Source organism: Tenrec ecaudatus, chromosome 3, assembly GCF_050624435.1.
Source record: "Tenrec ecaudatus isolate mTenEca1 chromosome 3, mTenEca1.hap1, whole genome shotgun sequence".
NCBI classification, from domain to species: domain Eukaryota; kingdom Metazoa; phylum Chordata; class Mammalia; order Afrosoricida; family Tenrecidae; genus Tenrec; species Tenrec ecaudatus.
The window spans coordinates 206,244,059-206,267,954 of NC_134532.1; the positions used below are offsets into that span (position 1 = coordinate 206,244,059).

At 40.6% G+C, this 23,896-nt stretch overlaps 1 protein-coding gene across 11 annotated transcripts in view; it reads left to right on the forward strand.

Annotated features, from left to right (window-relative positions):
- Positions 1–23,896, forward strand: part of LCORL (ligand dependent nuclear receptor corepressor like) — a 201,201-nt gene that overhangs the window by 46,774 nt on the left and 130,531 nt on the right. For 10 of the 11 annotated variants that reach the window (XM_075544492.1, XM_075544493.1, XM_075544485.1 and 7 more), the window contains exons 2-4: positions 6,207–6,272; positions 21,943–22,022; positions 23,137–23,266. In XM_075544492.1, coding sequence (XP_075400607.1) covers positions 6,207–6,272; positions 21,943–22,022; positions 23,137–23,266 — 276 coding nt within the window. The remainder of the gene's footprint in view (positions 1–6,206; positions 6,273–21,942; positions 22,023–23,136; positions 23,267–23,896) is intronic. The other variant, XM_075544486.1, reaches the window with a different exon arrangement.

The window sequence follows — 23,896 nt, forward strand, 5'->3', positions numbered from 1 at the left end:
TTCTATGATTGTGAATTTCGTTTCACATTTTTCTTTCATGTTATCCATGACTATCTGTCTAATATCCTTTCCTGAGTAGTTTGTGAGTATAGCCGGGTACCATCTGGTTCTTTTGGGCTCAGGTTGTGGAGTCTATGTTTGTACGATCAATTAGTCTGCTGGCGTAATAAGTTTTCATTCTTCTTTCCTCCAGATCAGGAGAGTTCAACGGTTGCACCTTAGAGCAAGTGACAGTTGGCGTCCTTAACTGTTACAGCCCTGTAGACGTTACGGGGCAGTTTACGCAATCTTATAGGGTCCCTCAATAGCAGTGGTTTTGTTTGTTTGTTTAGTGAATTTTTGAGTGAGTTTTCCACAATAAATAGCTGATGGATAAACACTTCAAGCTTGACCAATTGAGGAAATAAGACAGAGTGGATGACTTCTCAATCTGATTTATGAGGCGAGAAGTACCCAGTTAGCAAACAGGAGAGGAGGGCAGGTGCAAACAAGGAGAGCGGGAGAACAGCAGGAAGACTGTGGGCAAGAATTTAGGAAAGGTGTTTTTTAGCACAAGACCCTCATGAAAGAGGGAGCACTTTAGACAGAAAGGAAGGTATCCTAGATGTGTTAGATGGTACACTGAATCATCATACAGTGAATTAAAAAATGTAGGTGTGCTTGCAAACATAAAAAAGCATAGAGTCTAGTAGGAACCAAGCAATAATAAAAATTAGGAGTTTGTACAGGAAAGAAGGGTAAAACTTTTTGATCATCTTGTCTTATTTTACAGGTGTTAATCCCAAAAGGAAAATCTAGGGCATAGTTTTCATGTTTATTCCAGAAGTACAGATTCATTACCATCGAGTCTATTCCTATTAGAGCATTCCTGTTGGACAGTGTAGAACTGCCCTTGTGGGTGTTTTGAGGCTCTGAAGTAACAATTTCCTTCATTAACATTAACACAGGAGTTGCTGTGAGTTGGCATCAACCGGTGGCAGTGGGCTTGTTTATTGGTGTGGTTTGGGCCTAAGAAGGTGGAGGTTAAACATTTTCCCAAATATCTCACCTTTCCAAAGTGCTGTACCACTCCATCACTTCTGACATCAACCACCACCTTCTCTTCTGTGAATACCCCCTTACATTCCAGGCTTCTGCAAGGCCCTGCAGTGACCACTCCAAACTCACATGGGAAAGCAAATGTGGCTCCTGTCCTGTGGATGCTGGAAAGTCCCAAATCAGCATTCAGACTTCTGCCTGGAGGACCCTCCTTTCCCCAGGGCTGTGGAACCTAGGGAAACAGATTTAAGAATCACATGCTGGATCCGAGGATGTGCTCCACTGGGCCTCTCGCTGGCGGGGAGATACCCCCTCCTGCTTCTCAGACAGTCTGCTTTATACGCAGCAGGATGGCAACCACAGTATATCCTGTGAGCATATCAGTGTCATTCCCCCACCTTCTTACCCATAGCCATGCAGGAAAAGGTTGGTTGGTAGGAATTTGGCTAGAAGAGCCATATTAAATAATCCACTGGCCCTACAGGCTGTAAATCTTTAAGGGCACCGTAAACCCTTGGGAAACCCTTTCTCCCTTAGAACAACAGGTGGTGGGGTCAAACTGATGACCTTGTAGTTAACCCAAATTGTCACCCCCTCAACCACCAGGGATTACAAGAAGAACAGCCAAAATGTTCATGAGCAGCCAGGATGGGGCTACTTGTTATGTCCTCTGGGCTGGTTGTCAGGAAGGAGCAGTCCCTGGAGACCAATAGCAAGCTTGGTAAAATAGAGGGTCTGTGGAAAATAAGACCCTCAAGGAAAGGGATTGGCACAGTGAGTGCCACGTGGATGCAGCCGTGGCAACCATAGTGAGAATGGTGCAGGGCGGCGGACTGTGTTTTCTTCTGTTGTGCTCGGGTGGCTGTGAGTCAGAACCAGCACCGTGACACCTAACAGCAACAACAACACAGCAAAAAGGAGCGTCACCGCTGTGCTGCAGAAATTAGATCAATAAAGCATAAAATGAACAAATTCATGTAGATAAGCTTTCAAAAACTAAAACTAGTAATCAATAGAATATGCTTGGATTGTGTATGATAGTTAAATGTATTCATTTTTTTCCTTTTTAAAGTCGTTTTATTGGGGGCTCATAGAACTCTTACCACAATCCATACATACATCCACAAATAAATGTATTCAATAATTAAAAATGTCAGTCCTATTTGCCCTCTTTAAGTTAGTTTACTTAATCGTTCTACAGCTCATGTTGTCTTTCTTTTTTTAAATAGAAGAATGGAAAAAGTGATAACATTCCTACATGTCATGAGCATAACGATGTAAAAAATTTACAAGTACAGAGAAACTGACAGGCTTGTCTCCTTGGTGAACATAGATTTAAAAAATCTAAAGGAAAGAACAGTAAATGAAATCCAGCAAACATATAGCACACCTAATGATAATGTTAGGTGTTTTACCACATTGTTCGAGTAATTCACCATCTTCAGTGACTTAAGAAAGAAAGTGTGATCATTTCAGTAGACTTTGGTGAAAAAATCCTGGACATCCAGTTATGTGTTTTGTTTTTAAACTCTCTTTGGTGTTGATGTTCAGTACCATTGAACTGATTCTGACTCATAACCAATGCCATGTGACACAGGGGAACCCCTTCCCTCCCCCCCCCCAATATTTTCTTGACTCTTATCTTTTTGGAAGCCTACCAGTAGGTCTTTCCAGCAAACAAAAACTTGAAGGAACAAACTTCGTCTAATAGGTGGACTTCATTTTTTTTAAATTTAATCATTTTATTAGGGGTTTGTACAACTCATCACAATCCATCCATCCATTGTGTCAAGCATATTTGTATATTTGTTGCCATCATCATTCTCAAAACATTTGCTTTTGACTTGAACCCTGGGTATCAGCTCATATTTTTTATATGGACTTCATTTTTTAACATTTTTTTAAACATATAATTAATGTACCATACAGGTAAGTGGTTTAAATATACTTTAAAGAGTTGTGTAGTCATCACTACAGCGAGTTTTAGTACAATTTTGTCCTTCTTGAACCCATTATTATTCTCACTCTCAACTAACTGCCTTTGGGGCAATTCTGTTTTCCTCCCACTGCTGTTCATCTTCCCCTGCCATATCTAAGGAATTCCTAGTCTATCCTGAATTTTATCCTGAATTTCACATAAAGAAAACCAGACCAGAAACCCTCACCAGTGACAACAAATCAAAGCACGGAAAACCACAATCCAAAAGAAAGCTGATCATTGAAACTAGAACAAATTAAAAATGAGTCAAAAGGGAAAACATGACAATATGGTAAATATTTGTTTAACTATCTTGCAGTCATCCACTCTCCACTGCACTTTGTTTGAGGGCAAGACTTTGCACCTCCCTAGTCACTGGTCTGAGGGAATTTAATAGAGACTCAATTCCAGGTTTCACTACCACCCATAGCCTTCTGCAACTAGGCACACTAATACACATTTAACTTAAGCTCTAATACATTTCCCGCCTCTGATCTGGCATTTTATTATTCACAAACCTTAGATGACACGGATCGATGTGCTCCCTCTTTGTGGACTTAGCTAACACCTCACTTAGATGGATGCTTGCTTTAAGACAAGCCTTTAAGACCCCCGTATGCTATTCTTTCTGATAGCTGTCACCATCTGATTTATAGACCACAGGTATAGCATCATACGCGCAGGTATTAATCAGGGCAGCGGGGAGTTCATTTGAAAGGTATACAACAAGCATTATACATCAGCTGTGAAACTTTAAATGCTTTACTAATGACTTTTACCATCTGTTATTTCAGTATCATATTGTAAGGCCTAACCAATGCAAAAAGAAAAGAACGAGGGAAAAACCCTGAGCAGTAAGGATTGGAGTGTGTAGGGCAACATAAAACAAAGCTACCATTATAAAGGATACATTTTTATACATAGCAAATCTACAGAGATCTATGAAGATACTTTTGCAGTGTTGCTATGTACTAAATCAGTATACATGCATCAATTGTATTTCTATAAGCCAGTTAAGAAGCAGAAATCTTGATTAAAGAATATTTATAATACTACCAATGCTGTATAGTAGGATTAAGTATGAACAAGAAACCAATCTTGGAAAAGATGTACAATTTTATTTAGCGAAAGAAGGTGCCCCAAAGAGAGATTAAGATGCCATATTTCTAGATTGGAAGACTCTATTGTAAAAGTATCATTCCGCCCAAAATGAGGTAATAGAGTCAATGTAATCCTAATTACATCCTGACCAGTTTTCTTTGGCATTGGACAAGTTGAATAAGAGGGGAGGCCGACTCTAACAAATTCTGAGTGAGGTCTGTTAGACTGGTAGCTATGAGAGGGTGACCATAAACCGGGTGGTTCAAACCCACCAGCCACTCGCAGGAGAAAGCCGAGGCTTTCCGCTCCTGTAGAGTCAGTCTCAGAAACCCACACAGAATCCACTCTGTGCCAGTCATTTGGTTAACAGTAACAACCCTGACTTTAACAATTCCAATTGTGCTTTCAGTGATTCTGTGCTGAAAAGGTAAAGCATTACCTCTGCATTTAATGGCCTTTGGATTGCGAAATTGTTTAAAAATTTAAATGCAAGAGTTTTATACTAGCACTAGAAATTAGAGAGTTTGAGCTGATCTAGTCTGAGTCTTTATGCAGTCAGACAGTCTTTTTGATAACGTTCTTGGAAACTCTCTCTCGTGATAGTTCATTTACTTTCTATCTGCAATTTCCACTTATGCAAACTAGTGACTAGCCATTTCATCAAGATTTTATTGAGGACATGTTTACAGAGTACCGTAATTACCTTACTTTATCAAATATACACATCAGTGGTGTGTTACACCATTAGTTTTTGTTTTACCGAATGAAAAAAAATATTATCAGTTAGTCTGACACATCATTGATTTTTAGATGTATGTTGATTTCACAGTTGTTCAAAATGCTTTTTTTAAGATCATCCTATAACTTTTGGAATGTTTATGAATAAATATTTATAATGCTGTACAATTCAGAAATAACCACAGAAAATCTACTTTTCCTTTCATATCTAGGTCTATAATACTACCTTCCTCCCGCCCACCCCCCATTGTGTCACTTAGATATAGTGTATGTTACAAGTGTTGCATTTTATATTGCATGCTTATATTTGCGCCTTTTCTTGGCTTCCAAATGTATTGCCTTCTTGGTCCTTTTCCTCTAGAGCTCTATCAATAAACTTATCAGTAAGTATCTCTAAAGTAGAGTGGTTTCCTTACTTTTGACACACTGAGAGCTTGATCTGTCTTTTAATAATTTCTGGATTTTTTTGTTCATTTTTTGGGGTGCTTTGTTTATTTTTCGAACTGGGATTTATCTCTGTTCTATTTTGTTAGTGTTGGTAGGCTTCTTAATTCTCTGTTACATATTTCACTGTTTCAAGGTAAGTGAATCCCAGGATGTTTCTATGGATACAACCAGATTAAGAGTCTGTGGGGGGGGGTGGACAACAGGGGAGGTGGGACAGGCTAATGGGGAGCCAATACCAAGGAATGCCAGAAGGAAGGAAATGTTTGGAAACCGATTGTTCAACACTCCTTGATGTGACACAGTTATTGCATGGTGTGATGGCTGGATCATGTCCTAATAAAACGATTTGAAAGAAAACAACAGTAGACTTTTTTTCAATTGTGAAATTTTAACATAAGTATATTCAGAACATACTAATAATTGATAAATTTGTGAATTGGGAGTTTGTTACTCTGACAGTATACTCAGTACGTCGTTCTTTAGTTATGAACAAGTGGTTGTATTTACACTTTAAACATAGGTTTAAGGAGTTTCTTCTCATTAACATTAATTTATTTGGTTTTGTAATTGAAGTTAAAGATGCTTTTTTAAAAAGAGAACCTTTTTGGGTAAAAAGCACGATTGTAATACTTTGTCATTTCTAATTCTTCCTTTCTCTTCAAAATTCTTACTTTCTCTCTTTCCCTTTTCTACATGAATCCGTGCCATGAGATTTGTAACCTGGGAAGATTTCTAAGTGACAAAGGTTTTCTATATTGCCTGTTGCATAATTCTGTTTTCTTCAGTTTGCGATGAGAACCACCCATGGTGTTAAGTTCACAATGTGCTGATTGCAGTAGATTCTGACTTGATTATTATGAAATAGTTTTTCCAGCAGTTAATAGACTTTTATTTCTTCACACAGGTTTTGAGAGTATTCTAGAAGGGCTTTATGGACCACGGCTACGAAGAGACCTCAGTTTATTTGAAGGTAATGCTTTTTTAGTTGACTTTTAGTTTTTGCTTTCTGAACCCCATTTACAAATGATAAGTGACTATTCTACATGAGCTTTATATTAATAAGAACTCATGAGATATATGGTGTTTCTCAAAAATGAATAAATAAAATGATCCACAGCTTTTATTACATAAGATTAAAAATAATTTGTATACTAAATCAAAATAGAAGAAAAATCTCTTTGGGGGGCAGTGTTAGAATGTGATTTTTTAAAACATATATTTGCTGATTTATTTTTTAAAGGGACATGAGATGTAATTGAATACATATTTCCTAAAAAAAATTTCCAAGAAGTTTTACTTTTTGTTTGTTTTTAAATTTGTGTAGTCTTTTCTTAGTGGCTGAACACATTTGTTTATTTATTTATTTGTCTGTTTCATCAAAACATTTTATTATCTGAAGAGTTTGAGTTGTTTCTAGAAAAACTTTTTTTTTTGTAGAAAAACTTTTAACTTTTTTTTCTTCAGTTTTTAACTTTTTATTGTGAGTTGGGTGAAAGTTTAGAAAACAGGTTGAGGCTTTACATTTAGCAATTTATACACATTCTGAATCCACTCATCCACTGCATCCCCAATGTATCATCATTTATCCCACTTCCTCCGTGTGCTTCCTGTTTCCATGGCTCCTTTTTTGGCTAATCCTCTGAACTTTGTCCTTGGGCAGATGCTGCCCTTCAGTTCTGGGTCGATTATTGTAATGTGGAGCTGAGCTCAGTTCCAGATCTATAGCCTTGGAGGTCTGTCTCTACCAGTCTATGCAACCGGCAAGCCTGGGCTCTGTTAGGACTTGGTTCCACTTTTATCACCCAGTCTGTCCAGGACTTCCTGGTGTGACCCTTTTCAGAGCAGGACTGAGTGGTCATGAGCACCATCTAGCTTTTCTGGTCTCAGGCTTGCAGAGACTGATGTTTGTGTGCTCCATTAGTCCTTTGGACTAATTGTTTCCATATCTTTTGATTTTTTTTTTCCACTCTTCTTTCCTCTGGTCAGGGAGAAACCAAAGACTTCACCCAGCTTAGCTGCTCATGAGCTTCTAAAGCCCCAGTTGCTGTTCCCTTAATCAGGATATACAACATTGTCTTTGTGAACTGTGTGTTAGGCCAACTGACCTGGGTGTCCCCTGAGACTGAGATCCTGATCCCCAGTCCCAGCAACTTGTTCTTTCAAACTGCTTGGTATATCCAAGAAGTTTCATAATTTGTTCCTCTATGGACTACTACATTCATGTGTATAATTTTCAACAGAAGTAAATATCCTTTATCACACAAATGTCCTTTCTCTGATCTATATTTGTGTGTGTATACATATATTTAAAGATAGTTAAAGATATATAGATAATACCACTCTCCCACTTATCCAAGGAATCTACTCACAGATACCCACTGTTGCAGGATTTTGTATGTAATAGTATTTGCCTCGGTTGCCTTTAACTTTTGCAAACATTTGCTAAATGAAGACTTTAGAGGAAAGGCTATTTTGGTTAGAAGCCAGGATATTGATTCTTAGTCTTAATGAGTTTGGATAAGTCACTTAAGTAACTTGGATCTTGTGAAGGCAGTATGTTATGTTTCTAATGTATAAAACGTAGCTCTTCACTAGAATCATGTATAAAAATAAGTAAAGAAGCAAAGCCCTTGTCGCTGTTGTTCAAAGGATGTGACTGTGCAGTGATGGCTCTGCTGGGTGGTGGTGGTTTCAAGTGCTGTCGAGTCAGGTCTGACTCACGTTGGCCCTACGTACTGCAGAACAGAATGCTGCCCGGTCCTGCGCCATCCTCACAATTGTGGCCCATACTACTATTGAACAGTAGCAGATTTCTTATTAATTAAAAAAAAAACAGGAACTTAATTTTTGTTAGGTGTTGCTTTCCTTGATTGCATTTGTAAATGCTGCATTGAAAGGATATTACTAAACAGAATTTTACCTTAATGTTTTCATTATATTTTTTAACTGTATATATGTCTTTAAACCATACTAAAATATTTCTTTCTTCTATTTGCTCCCAATTAGCTGTTTTACTTCTGCAACTCTTTACTTTTTTAAGGCTTGATTAATATTTTTGTGTAACATTCAAAAATGGTCTGTATTATGTCAGGATTAGGTATTGTTACCAAAGTGTTACATCATCATTATAATTGTTTTCTTGCATGTTTACCAGCATATTTTATACAACTTATTCCAAAGAACAAAGATTTACTGTCAACTAAAAATAAATAACTTTTTAACAATAAAGCCTAATCTTGACTTTTTTGGTCATTGCTCGCACAGTCTTCCTTTTATCAGTAAACTTCAAAAGCCTGAATGAGAGAAAACAAAGCAGGCATTCCTGGTGTATCATTAAGTCCGATTTGTAGCTAAGTCAGAACAGGAGCATGCCGTTCATATTTACCCTTTAATACAGAAATGGGATCCTGATGGTGCTGTGGTTCAGGCATGGGCTGCTCCCTCTGGAGGGGGCAGTTCAAACCCACCAGCCGCTCCACGGAGAAAGGTGAATCTATCGGCTCTTGTAGAGATTCAGAGTCTAGGAAACCCTCGATAGGGTCAAGTTGTAGATTTGGCTTTGGGTTTAGTGTAGGAAAGGAGCTGGGTGGTGAAACAGGTTAAGCATTAGAACTGCAAACTAAAGGGTCAGCAGTTCAAGCCCAGCAGCTCCATGATTTATAGCCTTGTAAACCCCGTGGGTCAGTCAAACTCGGACCTCTAGTTCTCTCTGAGCTGGAATCCTCCCCCACAACAGTGGGTTTGAGTTTCGTCCTTAAGAAAAGTCTTGAAGCTTTAGTAATGATATAAAAGCTGCACATACACAGCCAGTGAAGCCATTGTGATGAAGAATTTGTTGCAAATAAGGGTTGGTCCAATCATTAAATGAGGCCAAATTGACAGTCCCTGAAAGGGCTAGGCGGCCTTACAATTTGGACATTGGGAACCTGTAACTGCCTGCAGGGCTCTGGCTCCAGGTGCAAATGTTACCTGTAAGGCTGCTCCCTGGGATGCTCTTAAGGTTGTTCCCAATTTTGTTGGTTTGTCTGTTCAAATAGGGTTATTTGTAACTTACGCTACAGCGATAACTGAGTATATGCAGCCATTGGAGCTTAGGTTGTAAAAGTTACTTCTTGATGTGAAAAGATTGTCATTGTTAAGTGGGGAAAAAACAAACAGGTTGCAATGCATGCACTCTAAGCTAATTGATTCTGTTTTGGCAGTAAAAAAAGAAAAGAAAAGTATGTCATCAAAATATTCAAGGTGGTAAATGATTTTCATATGTATTTTCCCCCTATATCAGTGGTTCTCAACCTTCCTGATGCTGTAATTCTTTTAATACAGTGTAATACAGTTCCATACAATTATTTTGTTGCTACTTTGTAACTGTCCTTTTGTTACTGGTGTGAATCATAATGTAAATATCTGATATGCAGGATGTATTTTCATTCTTACAAATTGAACAGATGGTAATTAAAACATAGTAATTAATCACAAAAACAATTGTAATTATATATTGTGAAATATTTGTATTTTCCGATGGTCTTAGGCGATCCCTGTGAAAGGGTCGTTCAACCCCCAAAGGGGTACAACCCAAAGGTTGAGAATTCAGCCCTATATCAATCAGTATAAAATTTAAAAATATATTTTAAAAGTGCACTGTGTGTATTTTTATCACTAAAACAAGGAATATTGGACAGACATACATACAGCTGACTGAATCAAGAACCTTACGTAGTTGTGTCAACTTTTACTTTTTTCTAGGGGTAGTAATCATACTATGTGTAGTACTTGTATGAGATATCAATGGAAATTTAACTTATTTGTAAAATTATAAAACTCTAAATTCAATTTACTTGGAAGTCTTAAATTTATAAACACTTCTTTTTGTCCATATAGCCTTTATCTAGTCTTAAACTCTGCCAAAGGCAGGGATGGGAATTTTCTAGGATAATAAGCATATTAGCGATGTGAGTCCTTCTCATCTGGTTTGAAGGTACCTGGGGGCTATCTTAAATGTAATCCAAAGGACTTTATTGTCTTTGTGGTTGGAAGGTGGTGTGCAACCTACCCAGGAGCCAGTCAGCTCTCAAACACTGTTTGAAGGACTGACTTGAGGCCCTTGGGCTCCCGCTGCTGTCTGGCATTGAAGCTTTCAGATTGTCTCCTGTAGCTCGTCAACTCAGTCTGCCAAACCAAGAAGCACTGCTGGGTGCTCACCGTCTTATGCTTCCATTATGCCGTTTGGAAGTCGTCGTCCTCTTCCAGGATTCTACTCATTCATGGTGAGGACGTCCTAGAGCATAATTGAAACACCAAGGACTGTGCCTCTTAAGGGTCTCTCAGCGGAAGGAAGGAAGGAAGGAAGGAAGGAAGGAAGGAAGGAAGGAAGGAAGGAAGGTAGATTGGTTCTCCATAAACAGCTTGGTGCTTCAGCTGCCCTGTTTTTTAGGGTCTGTTTCATACAGAATGTTTCTCTGGTCCTTCTACAAACACATTCTCAGCAGACTCTCCAAAGGTAAATGCCAGGTCTGCCTGAGTCTGCACTGGGCACACAGGTTAGACTTTCCTCTTGAAGCGCCCAGGTTTCACAGATGCGCTAATTTCTGCCCCCACCCTTCAGATTTCCTGCAGACCTCAATCCATTCACAGTCCTCTTCACCGCTTTGCAGACAGTTTGGGCCTCTAGGACTCAAAATGCCCTCCTTCCTTTTCCCCTAGGGACACCAGCAAAGACCCAGATAGCACCTTCTGCCCCCACTGGCCAGGAATTGAAGGATCCTGGCTTAACTATCAACACTTCTGAGGGAGAACCTGCCTCAGCAGATAGGATCTTAAATCTGATGGTAGAGTATTGTTTCTTTGTAAAAGAGTAAGTTAAGTGGTGATTGTGATCTGTGTTGTAATTGGTGTGAAACCAATCTTTAGTTGTTTTGCTTGCGTAGAAGCGCAGCTAGTCACATTCCTGTAGACTTACGTTGAGCTTTATAATTTTTTTGCGCACAGGTGGGGGGGAACAGCCCTGGTAGCATAGTGATAGTGGCTATGAATTGGTCCGTGATCTGCAAGGTCTGCAGTTCAAAACCACCAGCTCCGTGGGAGAGAGAAAGAAGGGGGTTTCTACTGTGGCAAAGAGCTGCAGTCTCAGAAACGCGTTCTAGCCCGTCCTATAGGGTCGCTGAGTTGGCGTGGACTCCATGGCAGTGGGTTTGGTCTGCGGTTTAATATGATGGCTGGAACTTCTTTGGCGAGGTGTGCGATGTTAGCTGGTGTGGATAATTCCACAGACCATGGGCCAGATGTTTCCCGCCCTTGGTTTAGAAGATGGGTACTGGTTGTATTAGGTTTTAGGGATGTTTTTGCCTTGTTCTTGCTTCTCAAAGCTGAAACAATTCACGCGGCGGGAGAACTTTCTAAATCCAAGTAACTTTTTTGCGGGAAGGTAAGTTTCAAGTATCACAGTCTCGCAAAGTACGCACTCTCCTGGAAAGTGTGCAAGGCCGCGTGGCGGGGGGCTGGGGGAAGTTCGTGACTGAACATGGCCACTGTATGATCAGTTTCTGTGCCAACCCTGGTGTCATCCCGGGAACGTATTGTCCCTTTCAGTCCACTGAGAACCAGCTTCTTCTGAAGGTTCTTTCTTCTGAAAAAGAAGTCTTGAGTTCCGGAGTGATGGTGGTGTGGATGAAGTAGGCACCAGTGCTTTGTTCATTGGGAGACATGCCATTTCTTCATGAATGCTGAGCAGAATGCTTGAGCAGAAGTCATAGAGCTGAAAGTGTCTGTGACAGACCATTTGTGCCAGTCGCCGATCTTCAGGCAGAAGAACTATGTGCCTTTGGCACCCTTTAAGGCTGGAGATCAAAATGTGCCCATTCCGGTGCTGTATGATTCTTCAGGCCAAGACGATTTTTGAAATATCTGCCTTTAATCCCCATGTTCTCATTTTATCATATGTATTACCATAGTTAGGAGCTCTGGAGTGAAGTGGTTCAACTTTTGGCTCCATCAGCATGGTCAGCAGTTACGGTCTTGGAAACCCACTGTGGGGGTTGCTATGAGCCAACATTGACTTGATAGCAATGCTTTTTTTTGCTTGTTTTTAATTATTACTACACTTACCGTACTTAAATAGTCACATCTGTTGTAAGCATTATCAACTGATAGGTGCCACTTATTTTTCTGGAGGGCTTCCCTGTGAACAGAGGAAGTGTTTAAGGCATCATGGGTTTAGCCTGTGCTTGATGTTTCTTCAGCTTTACTTCCCTAACTCCTCAGTTATAGATGAACTCAGCATCACAACTCAACTCTCTGGTAAAAAGCCTGATGATCCAAATTGCAGCCTGTGGCTCATCGCCTTTCGCTCACCCTACTGTTATTTATTTCTTTGCGTATGTAGTTATGGCTTACAGTCTTTCGGAGATTAATTCATTATTGTATGTAGAGAGGACTGCATTTTTTAATTTTAAAATTCTTTATTGTACAAGTAATACTTGTAGAAAATTTCTGTAAGTGATAAATGTTTGCATTGATATTCTTTTATTATAAATTAGTTATAGTGTATTCGTACTAAACCTCGTACAAAACGTGGCTTGGGGGTGTGATGGCTGAGCTCCTCGGACTTCACAAGACTAAAACCCATCCACCCAAGGCTGATTCCCATGAGGCTGAGGTCCGACCTGTCCCCACCCTCCAGCCTTGAGTATCCTATTCTGATATCCAGAGTCTTCTGCATCACATTGTTGCAGTGGCCCAACATCCAGTATGATGGGGCTTATTAGGGAAGTTAGCACATTACAAGTCAGCTTCAGAAACATTAGGGTGTATAGTTCTTTTGTCCTCGGTGATTTTTCTTAGACGTGCTGGCAGGCACATCTCACTCTGGTCCTTCTCAGCTTCAGATCCCCTTGGTCTTTGCCCTGCTCTGACAAGTATTAGGAAGTGTCTTGAGTGCTGATAAGTGCCCACAGTGTACCCCACTCTTCATGCCAGCCCCTACCCATAACAACTCAGTTTTATTCTCTGTAGGCCAGGAAGCCCACCATTCTGTTTGCGGTGGCTTCCCGTCCTCCACACAGGAATCTTGGAAGTGCTTCAGTGTTACTGCTCTTTATTCTTAGTGGTCATGACTCTCCGTGTCTTTTTCTGAGATGGATCACTGTATATCCAACAGGATGGCAAAACTGAGCAATCCCCCCCCTTTTTTTTAATTTATTGAGGGCTTGTACAGTGCTTATCACAATCCATACATCCATCTATTGTATCATGCAATCCCTTTATTAGTGTCTCCTACACCTTATTTGCATGCTGTCACCCAATCATTTGCATGTGTAAGTTGGATATTGATTAAGGAAGACGAAGGAGATATGGTGCATTTGAATCGTGGTCCTGGAGAAGAACATTGAAAGTACCATGGACCACTAAAAGGACAATCCATTCTGTCTTGGAAGTGGTGCCACCAGAGTGTGCCTTCGAGGCAAGGATGATGAGACTTCATTGTATGTACCTTGGACATGTTGTCAAAAGAGAACAGTCCCTGGAGAAGGACTTCATGTTTGTTAAAGTGACAAAGAGGAAGGCCCTAGGAGATGGACTGACTCCTTGGTTGCAACACTGGGCTTAGGCATCGGAACAGTGTGTGAGGATGGCACAAGACCGGGCAGTGTTTCGTTGTGTTGTGCATAAGGTCGCAGAGGGTTGGAAGGGACTCAGTGGCACCTAACCCAGCAATACCCAGTCATTGAGGAGCCCTGGTGGCACTGCCAGAGACTGCTAACCACAGGGCAGGCCCTTTTAACCTGCCTGTTTCTACCAGGGAGAAAAATAGGCCATCTGCTCCCATAAAGACGTACAGCATCAGAAACCCCATATAGGATGGCTGTGCATCAGAATTGCCTTGGCGGCCGTGGGTTCGCTTTGGACCCATTCATGTGGTGGGAGTTACACAAACGAAGTAAGGATGAAGAGCCACAGCATGTAATTTCACTTCCGACATATAGCAACAGTTGTGAGGATGGCACTGAGCAGTGAGGTCACCCGTGAGTCACATCCCTCTCCACAGCACTTAACAACGGTAGTATGCATGTTCATTATGTACACTCTTCTGCCTACTGTTTGTTTGACAGTATGTCAAGAGCATACTTTCCTGGGTACATAGACATCTGAATAAACATTCTTAGTGGCTGTGCAACATTGTGGAGTTACTGCAACTGGCTTATTCTATTACAGTTATTATAATTAGTCAGCTGGCTGGATATCTCATTTCATTGATTTTTTAAAAATTCATGTTGATATTTAACTGTGTACATACAGTCTTTCATTTTTTCATGGCTAGAAAATTGGCTAAATTTTGTATCTCAGGTGGGCTTTGTCTCACATACCTACTTCACTGTCTTTGTCACCTCAGGTTCAGACTCTTCTGCAGGTGTTTTAGATACATTCATACTTTCTTTCATGAAAAATACCTGATAAAACTTTATTAAGAGTAATCATTAAGATCCCAGATGCTGTATCTTTTGATAGCCAGGCACCATAAGCTTTCTTGGGGTCTTAAAGATGGTAGACAAGCAGCCATCTAGCTGAGAAGCAACAAAGCCCACATGGGAGAAGCATAAACATGTGTGATCATGAGGTGTCGATGGGATCAGGTATTATGCATCAAAGACACAGAACAAAATATAATGTCAATGTGAATGAGGGTGGAGGTGATATCCAATGCCCATCATAGACAATTGGACATCCCTTCACAGGAAGAGATGAGCCAGTCAAGGGAATAGTATAGCACTGACAAAACACACAACTTTCCTCTAATTCTTTAATGCTCTCTCCGCCCCCTCCACTATCATGACCCCAATTCTGTCCTAAAATCCTGACAGACCAGAGTATATACACTGGTATGGCTAAGAGGTCAAATAACAGGGAATCCAGGAGAGAGAAACCCTTCAGGACCAATAATGGGAGTAGCGATACCAGGAGAGTGGGAGGAGAAAGGCTGTACTGATCACAATGATGTACTTGTAACCCCCTCCCAGGGGGACAAGTAACAGAAAAGTGGGTGAAGGGAGACATCAATCAGACATGAAAAAAAATGATAAATTATGAAGGATTCATGAGGGAAGGAAGGTGACAGGGTGGGGGAGGAAAAGGAAAAGGTGACAGGGTGGGGGAGGAAAAGGATCTGATGGGGTGGGGGAGGAAAAGGGCTGAAGTAGAAAGAAAATATTTTGAAAATGATTATGGCAACCTATGTACAAATGTGCTTGACACAATGGTTGGATGTGTATGAATTGTGATAAGAACTGTAAGAGCCCCCAATAAAATAATTTTTAAGTAATAACTAACTACAGTAATAAATGTACGTTTCGGTCAAGGAAGAAAACCATTTAGTTTAAAGGAAAATTAAACGAATGCTATAATAATGTACATTTTCTTGCAAAAAGCAGGTGGAAGCAATTTACTATAGGAGCATCCAGTTTCTTCCTTTTTCTCAACAAATGAGCATTTATATATTTACTTTTTTGGTAACCTTAACAGTGGTTTAATACTTAGATACTATTAAGTACAAGCATTGCTGTTCCTTATTATCTAAGCCCATATGCATAAATCAAATAAACTTATACATTGAAATCTGAATCCTTGTTACTCTTCAAAGCTGAGGAGCTAAAGTAATCGGAGAGTGCAGAATAGTTATATATTACTCTCGATTATGTTTTTCATGAATTTATTATATACTTCTTTGGTTGCGTGTAAGTAGATTTGCTTAGGTTTACAAAACTGGCTACTAGGTGAAGAAAGTGTATTGTATGTTTCATACCACCGCTTCATACATCCACGTTGGCACACCATGGGTCTTTCCATCGAAGAATTTATATCGTATGTAGCAGCATCACAAAAGGTTTGCATTTTAATTCTTAAACTGAATTCAGAGTTACCACCAGATGGAGTGCTTATTTTGGGTTGTTGTTGTTTAACTTTAGACTGAGTGATTTTTGAAAGAAGCTCTTCTTCTAACCACGCATTTTAAAAATTTGTTGGTTGAAAAGTCCCATCTTCTTGGGTCTGTTTTCATGAGCTTTGGCCTGCTGAGGAACACAGCAGCAAGAACCCAGCCTGCTGCACCTAGTCAATTCTGACTCATACTGACCCTACAGGATAGTGTGGAACTTGGGTTTCTAAGACTTTAGGGAGCAAGTAGCCTTTACCTTTTTCCCAAGGAGTGAGTGGTGGGTTTGGACCATGGACATTAGAGTTAGCAACCCACTGTGAACCAGAGATGCTCGTTGTGAGGAAAATACAGCTCTTTCTCTCTTTGCAGTGAGGTTTCCAGCCTTGGAATGTGTGTGTACTCTCAGAGAAATGTACCCTGCTCTGTGGCTCTCCTCCTCTTCCCTCTCCTCTAGGACCCAGTTCTTCCTTGTCACAGGGTGCTTCAAGCAAGCGTTGAGTCTTGTTTTCATGTCTTATTGGCAGGCCAGATTGTTTTACTTGGGAGTCATCTGGTTTAATTGCCCTGGTTCTGCGTATTTACAAAAAGTTGAAAATTACCTGTGGGCTGAGCCTCAGCTTTGTAGGCCTGCGTAAAGAAGCTGATAGATGCACATGGGGTTTCTGTGGGGAGGTCCACAGATCGCATGGAGGCTTTACCAGAGGCCACCAGGCTGGGAATTAGCTCCAACTCACTGCCTGCTTTTTAGTGGCCTCAAACTAGTTTGTAGATGTTCAAGCAGTTGGGGAAAAGCAAAGGATGTTTAACATTCTGTGACACATAAAAGTTCTATGAAATTCGAGTTTAATTGCGATGATTTTGGAACCAGCCACTTTCCTTAGTTGATATCATGTCTGTGACTGATTTTTCACTTCAGCAGTAGAGTTGAATCATTTTGACATATAGTATGCCTCACAAAAGCCTAAAATATCTATTTGATACTTGGCAGAAAAGCTTAATGACTCCTGATTTATACCTGACTTTGCTTCAGTGTTCAGTTATTTATAATGATGTGTAGGCAACACCATTACTTTTTAATATGATTTATTGGATGGCATTTTTGAGTGCTGTTCATGTTGGGCACTATTTGAGTTAAGATGTGTTATCAGAAGGGACTGGTCCCCGGAGATGGGTACCATGCTGGGTAAAGTGGAGGGTCATTAAGAAGGAGGAAGACCCTCAATGAGGGGGATTGACACAGTGGCTGTAACATAGCAGAGACCGTGAGGATGGCTTAGGACCAGGCAGTATTTCATTCTGCTAGCATAGGATCACTGTTGGTCAGAAACAACTAACAATAGCAACACAATCGTGCTGTCAGAAGCATAGAATATAAACTGGAAGAATCTATAGCAAGATGTTACTCCTTGACTGGATGATGGGATTCTGAATCCGTTTCCTTTTCTCCTTTGTACTTTTTCATATTACTAAGGCATTTTCATAATGAAAAAGTATGTTTAATTAAATCACATTATATCTCCCCCCTTGACCCCCCCCCCTCCGCTGGGCAGTGCTTCATGTTTTTTGCTCTATTCTTGGTGGACTTTGGTAGCTCAAAGGTTCTTTGCTAGGTGATGTTAGGTGCCATCAAGCCAATTCCAACTCTTAACCCTGTGTTTACTGTGGATAAAAGCTACTACTAGTAGTACCAAAACCATTAAAAAGAAGTGAAGCTATTTAGAAGAAAATGGAAGAAGCATCTGTTAAGCTCACTGGGTGTTTTGCGTAGTTTTAAATTTGACCGATGTGTTCAGTTCTTCCTACTGCATTAAGATGCGTTTATTATCCTCATTTTACAGATGAGGAAACTAAAGCTCAGCAGAGCTAAGTTGCCCAGTCACATCCAGTATGTGGAAAACTCATGTTTCAAATCGACTGTTCCATGATCTCAAGGATTCATGCTTATCCAGAGAGATTAGATCAAATGATGAGAGCCAGACTTTAACCACAAGTTTAACATATCTCTAGGGTGTAAGGTTCATATTTTCAGTCATTTATGATCAGCTTTCTTTAAGGCTATTTCATGATGTACATAATTTGACCCTTTCTGAGCTTATACCGTTATATATTGGAACTGAAAAGTTAGGCAGAATATGTGGTTCACAGTCAGACAATATTCAAGAATGAATTGAATGTATTTTATTAACTATTCACTTTTTAAATACATCAACAGAAAATCTTGTTACCAAGAATTAATCTTTTAAAATCTTTAGCCCCACATGTAAAACTATCCACCATCAGTTATTGGGAAGCAAATTCAAAAGCTGCAATAAAGAAAGAAATGACTAAATAGTTGCAAGCAGTCACAGATTTCTAAACCCAGCAAAATATGGGGGGTTGTGTGTAATCTGTAAGAGAAAAACCCTCAAGGAGACGGATTGCCACTGTGGCTGCAATGATGGGCTCCAACCTAGGAACAGTTGTGAGGATGGCGCAGGACCGGAAAGCCTTTCCTTCTGTTAGGTGGAAGATGGCAATGGATCGGAACTAACTCGATGCACCTAACCACAAAATGTGTTATCAATGGGAGTAGTCCATAACATTTATTTAACTACGTTGTCATTTACTTTACCTAACTTTCTCCTGAAGATCTCCTACTTATGTAACTAAAATTAGTAACAATCATTTCATCACACCTCAGTTTTTACCTGACAGCGGGTAGTTGTCTTAAGCAATCCAGAGTTGTCCATGTTTTGTTTAGTTAGTGCCTTGATCTTGGAATGAGTCAACATACTGAGCATTGAGTCAACAACTAAAACTTTGTGAGTCGTTCTAACTATTTTTCAAAAATTACTCCTTCTTCATGGTTACCCCCTTACCAACAATCCCCCCCCCCAAAAAAAAAGAAACTGGGTTCCTCTCTGCGTTAGGCTGGGTTGACAAGATAAATCCTAGGACACTCATATATGTGTAAGAAAGAGCTTTATATTAAAGAGTAATTGTAATTAAGAAAACAGCCCAGTCCAGATCAAGTCCATAAGTCCAATATTAGCCCATAAGTCCAATACCAGTCCATAAATCTCTCTTCAGAGTCATGCAGCACATGCAAAGTTGTGAAATGCAGGAAGATCCCAGGCCAGTGGGTGCAAAGTCTTGTGGGTCCAGTGGTGTTGGTGGCAGCATCTCAGTGCTGGCATGGGTCTCCACATGGCTCTTCCAGCTCCCTGAGTGTGGCTCTTGAACAGCAAAGTGAAGCAGAGAAAGAGGCTTCTCATGGGTCTCAGCAAGTCTTCACCTGACTCCTCAAGAGGAAAATTAAGGCAAGGCAATAGGTAGATAAGATGGATAGATGGATGGAGGGACAGACAATGGATGGGTAAGATTAGATTAGATTAGGTTCATTAGATGGATTGATTAGTTAGTTCCCAGAATCCTCATGAGAAAGCTGTGGCCACAAGGAGGCATCATGAGGCCGGAAACTCATTAACAGGCTAGACTCCACACATTCACTCTTAATATCCTCAAGATAACACGAGGTTATGTAACTACCACTCTCTCATAGCTCCTATTCACAAGGTTCTAATAACCGAGGGTAAGATTTTTGATCTGGCCTGTCAAAATTATGCCTGGCGTGGGAGTGAAGTTTAGCTTCAGCAGTGATGTACAATAAACAACTCATGGGTGATCAGGTTCAGCTGGACCCCCAGGCTTAGTATTGGGTCCCTTTTCTCTGCATGACTCCAGGACCCAGAGTGGAGTAAGGGGCTGGAAGGCCAAGGCCACTCCTGGGAGGTGGTGTGCCTCCCAACACCTGCCTCCTGCAGAGGGCGCACTGCCACTATTCCACATCCTTTCTGCTGCTGCACTGAGCGGATATGCCTCTAGTGAAAGGCGTGGCACCATCCAGCAGCCCAGGTGCAAATGTCTGATTCTTTTGCAAAGACAGGTTGAAAACAGCAAGGCCACACAGGACAGCAGTTCTGTGAGGATGGGTTCTTAGTTCTTAATTCATTGCTTAAGTTTTTTGACTTGTCAGTCTGTGTCATAGGCAGGGATCTGTGATTTAAACTAGGTGTTTAATCAAAAGTGTGTGTCCTCTGCAGACTGACCTTATTAACTACACCCCCATGATGGTTTGGGACTAAAAAAAGATTTAATGACCAGCCACTCTGCTTGCTTACTAATTAGCCTTTGCACAGGGTTTTGTCGTTTATAAATCATTCCCACATTTCTCCCCCCATTTGATCCACAAATGAGGCACTTAAAGCAAAAATCTCTGCCGCTTGACAAGATGACAGCTAATAAGTAGAATTTCATCCCACATATTTGAGACTTCAAATCCATTGATCTTTTCATTGCCCTATAATAGATCTACGTTCTCACCTCCCCCCCCCCTTTTAAAGCTCAGCTACGTATTAGAACTATTTGTAGACCAGTGCTACCACAGTCGAAGGGAGATCCCAATGTACTCTATATATTGCAAGAAATTGTATTATCTTCTATTCCATCCTATATAACTGGATTCACACAGTAGAGTCCTTGGGGCTGAGCCTAACTTGATTGTATTATCATCTCATAAGGGTAAGCGTGTTTCCTGCGCAGTCTGGCAGAAGCATGCATTCAGCTTTACTGTGTGTTTCAAGAGTACTGGAATCAATTACTGTGGTGCAACAGTGAGTGGAGGCTTCACAGGTGATAATGGTTTGTGTGTTTGAGGTCGGCATAAGAACTTGTCCAGTTGCATGGCATTGCTGTTACTCTTTTCATAGCACTGTTTTCCAGAAGTTCTATTCTTTATTACAACTATTAGATTATAAAGAACTGACATCCTTGTGGCAGAGAAACGTATATGTTGAATAATATGACGTATTGTTTTTCTGCATTTTATTCTACATCTTATGACAAAGCCAAAAAATCTGAGCTGGTTTATAAGCCATGAATCTGTTTTCTTAGCAGCACTTCATTGTCTGAAATCTGTGAGGTTGTCCGCCCTTTCCTGGCCCTTCCCTCCATTTCCCTGGTTGCTGATAGCTTGGAAAGACTCAGCCCTCCTGTAGGTTCCCACCTGTGGTGACCCCAGTGGGAGTGTCACAGCAACTGCTGAGCGAGAGGGCTCAGCAACTGACTGTCAGGGTTTTCTGTCCAGGCCCTTCTGCAGAACTTTCAACCCACCACCCTCTCAGGTAGTAAGTAGCCACGCGCTTAACTGTCTGTGCCACTCAGGGAGTCCCTCAGAAGGGCATCAGTGATACTCAGAATCCTACTTTGGGGAGTTAGCTTTTAACCAGTTCTCTATTGCTTTGGTTTCTTTGTTCCCCTCCAAATAACTCTCTCAAGTCACTGCCATCGAGGCAGTTCTGACTCTTAGCAACCCTCCTGGGAAAGACCAACTTCCCCATTGGATTCCTGAGGCTGGGAATCTCTGTGGGAGCAGACAGCCTCCTCTTTCTCCTGCAGAGCCTCCTGACCCAGTGGTTAGCAGCCCAGTGCGTACCTCACTGGGCCACCAGGGCGCTACTCTCTGACCCCATAGAGATGCAGGTGTAACTTCCTCTAGCCTTCTTGGCCTATTTCCCTTTAGATGCCATCAATTTGGTGTTAAAGGTGGGCCTTCTCCCCTTAGCATTAGTAGCTACTTTTATTTTTAGATAAACCATCTTGCTGCTGTAGAGATTGGGATTTTTGTTTGTTCTAATGAAGTTAGTGAATTTAATGAGTATTTTTCCTTCTTTTAAAGACTGTGAACCAGAAGAGCTGACTGACTGGTCTATGGATGAAAAATGTTCATTTTGTAACCTACAGAGAGAAGCAGTCAGTGTAAGTTTTAGTGCTGTGAAATATTTCTAAACTAATTACACAACTGTAACAGAATTTTTATTTTTTTAGCTTAATTCATTCTGAAAATGTTGTGACTTCACAGTGGATGTCTAAATACTTGATATTGATAATAAAAAGTATATCTTGCAGTCTAAGTGTGGTAGCCTACCATTTAACATATCTCACAGTGGAAATGTGATCCTTTTTCCTTATTTCACATTTGTTTCTTAGAATTTCTTGATTCATGAAATTCAGTGTAGTTCCAAGACCACTGTAGAGTCTGATTTCTTAGGAGTATATAAGTAGGGGATAATGTGCTAATTTTTACGGCTTTTCATTTACTCTTGGAAGTCTTCTGAACGTCCTAATTACCTCCTGTGTGAATTATTAATATGAAATGCCTACTGTCTAAACCGAAAGGCAAACTCATTGCTGTTGAGTCAATCCCAAGGCATAGCAGCCGCTCAGACCTCCCCGACCCCACCGCTGCCCCTGGGTTTCCGTGACTGTAAATCTTTATGGAAACTGGCTGCCACTTCTTTTCTCCTGTGGAGCAGCTGGTGAGTACGAACCGCCAACCTTTCAATTAGCAGCTGGGCACTTAGCCGTGGCACCACCAGGGCTCCTTGTCATAGGGTATAAACTGTGTAAGCAACAGCCAGTGCGGTGAGGAATCCCGATTCCTTATAAGCATATATGAGAAGGGCCAAGAAGACAGCAGATCTTGAGACTCTAGATCCAGCATGGTGAGATTAGTGGGTAAACGTATCTGCTTTGTTAAAAGTCTCTGTAAGAATTCAGTTACTGACTTGCCAGACAGTGAATCTATTCATCATCAGTAAATTTGATCGGCTAAGCCTCTTTTTTTCTCTCTTCTTTTTCTGACGTTGTTTGGGTAAGGAATAAAGCTAATGTGCTCCCCGTGTTAGGGCTGATACTCTTCATACACCTGTCCCCGCATCCTGCCCCCACGTTTATATTCTTTCTATATAATCTGGTGTGTTTAAAAAGTTGAAGAAGTGAGCTTGCAGTGAATACTTTTCTTTTTGCCATTTGTAGTGGGAGCCCATTCGAGTGAAGTGATTTATGCTCTGTTGTTTTCTAATAATTCTAGGACTGTATACCATCGCTTGATTCTTCACAGTCAACACCAACGGAGAAACTATCATCTCAGGGCCAGCCCAACGCTGATAAGATTGAATGCCAAGCAGAAAATTACCTAAATGCACTCTTTCGAAAGAAAGGTAATATTGACATGCTTTGTCATGTGCAGTGGAGAACTAAAATGTTTCCATTTTTCTCACACTGAGGTATTTCATATGCAAATGGTACTTGGAGCCAGAGTGTTTCCATGTTGAGCTGTAATTTTTCTGCATAATTTTGGAGACCTTGGAATCTCAGTCATTTGAGTGTTAGCCGTCTAGGGACCGTGCCTTCTCTTAACTCTGTTTTCTAATCTCTCATGACTTTATGTTACACCTTTTCCTCACTTGTTAAACCTTACTTGGGATCCTGGTCTTCCTTATTCTGTTGTTGTCAGGGCTTCAAAAATTCTTTCATGTTCAGTAAATGACGACTGTGATATTGCCCAGTTAGCTTAGGGTATGTAGCAATTAAGTCATGGATCAATCAGGTTGGTGCATATTTGCTGGTTTGCTAGTTCATTGATTATTGGGTGCTTCGAATATGTTTACTTAATATAAGTCAGTGATCTTTTGCTTCCTAACCATCTATTCAGACAAATGGGGCATGTTTCACTTGTTTCTTTACTTGGTGTTTATGTATCAGGCAACAGTAGTTTTTAATGTCTGAGCTACTTGTTCTTGTTCATTCCTACAGTAATAGAATGTCTCAAATTTTACAACTCGGACCTT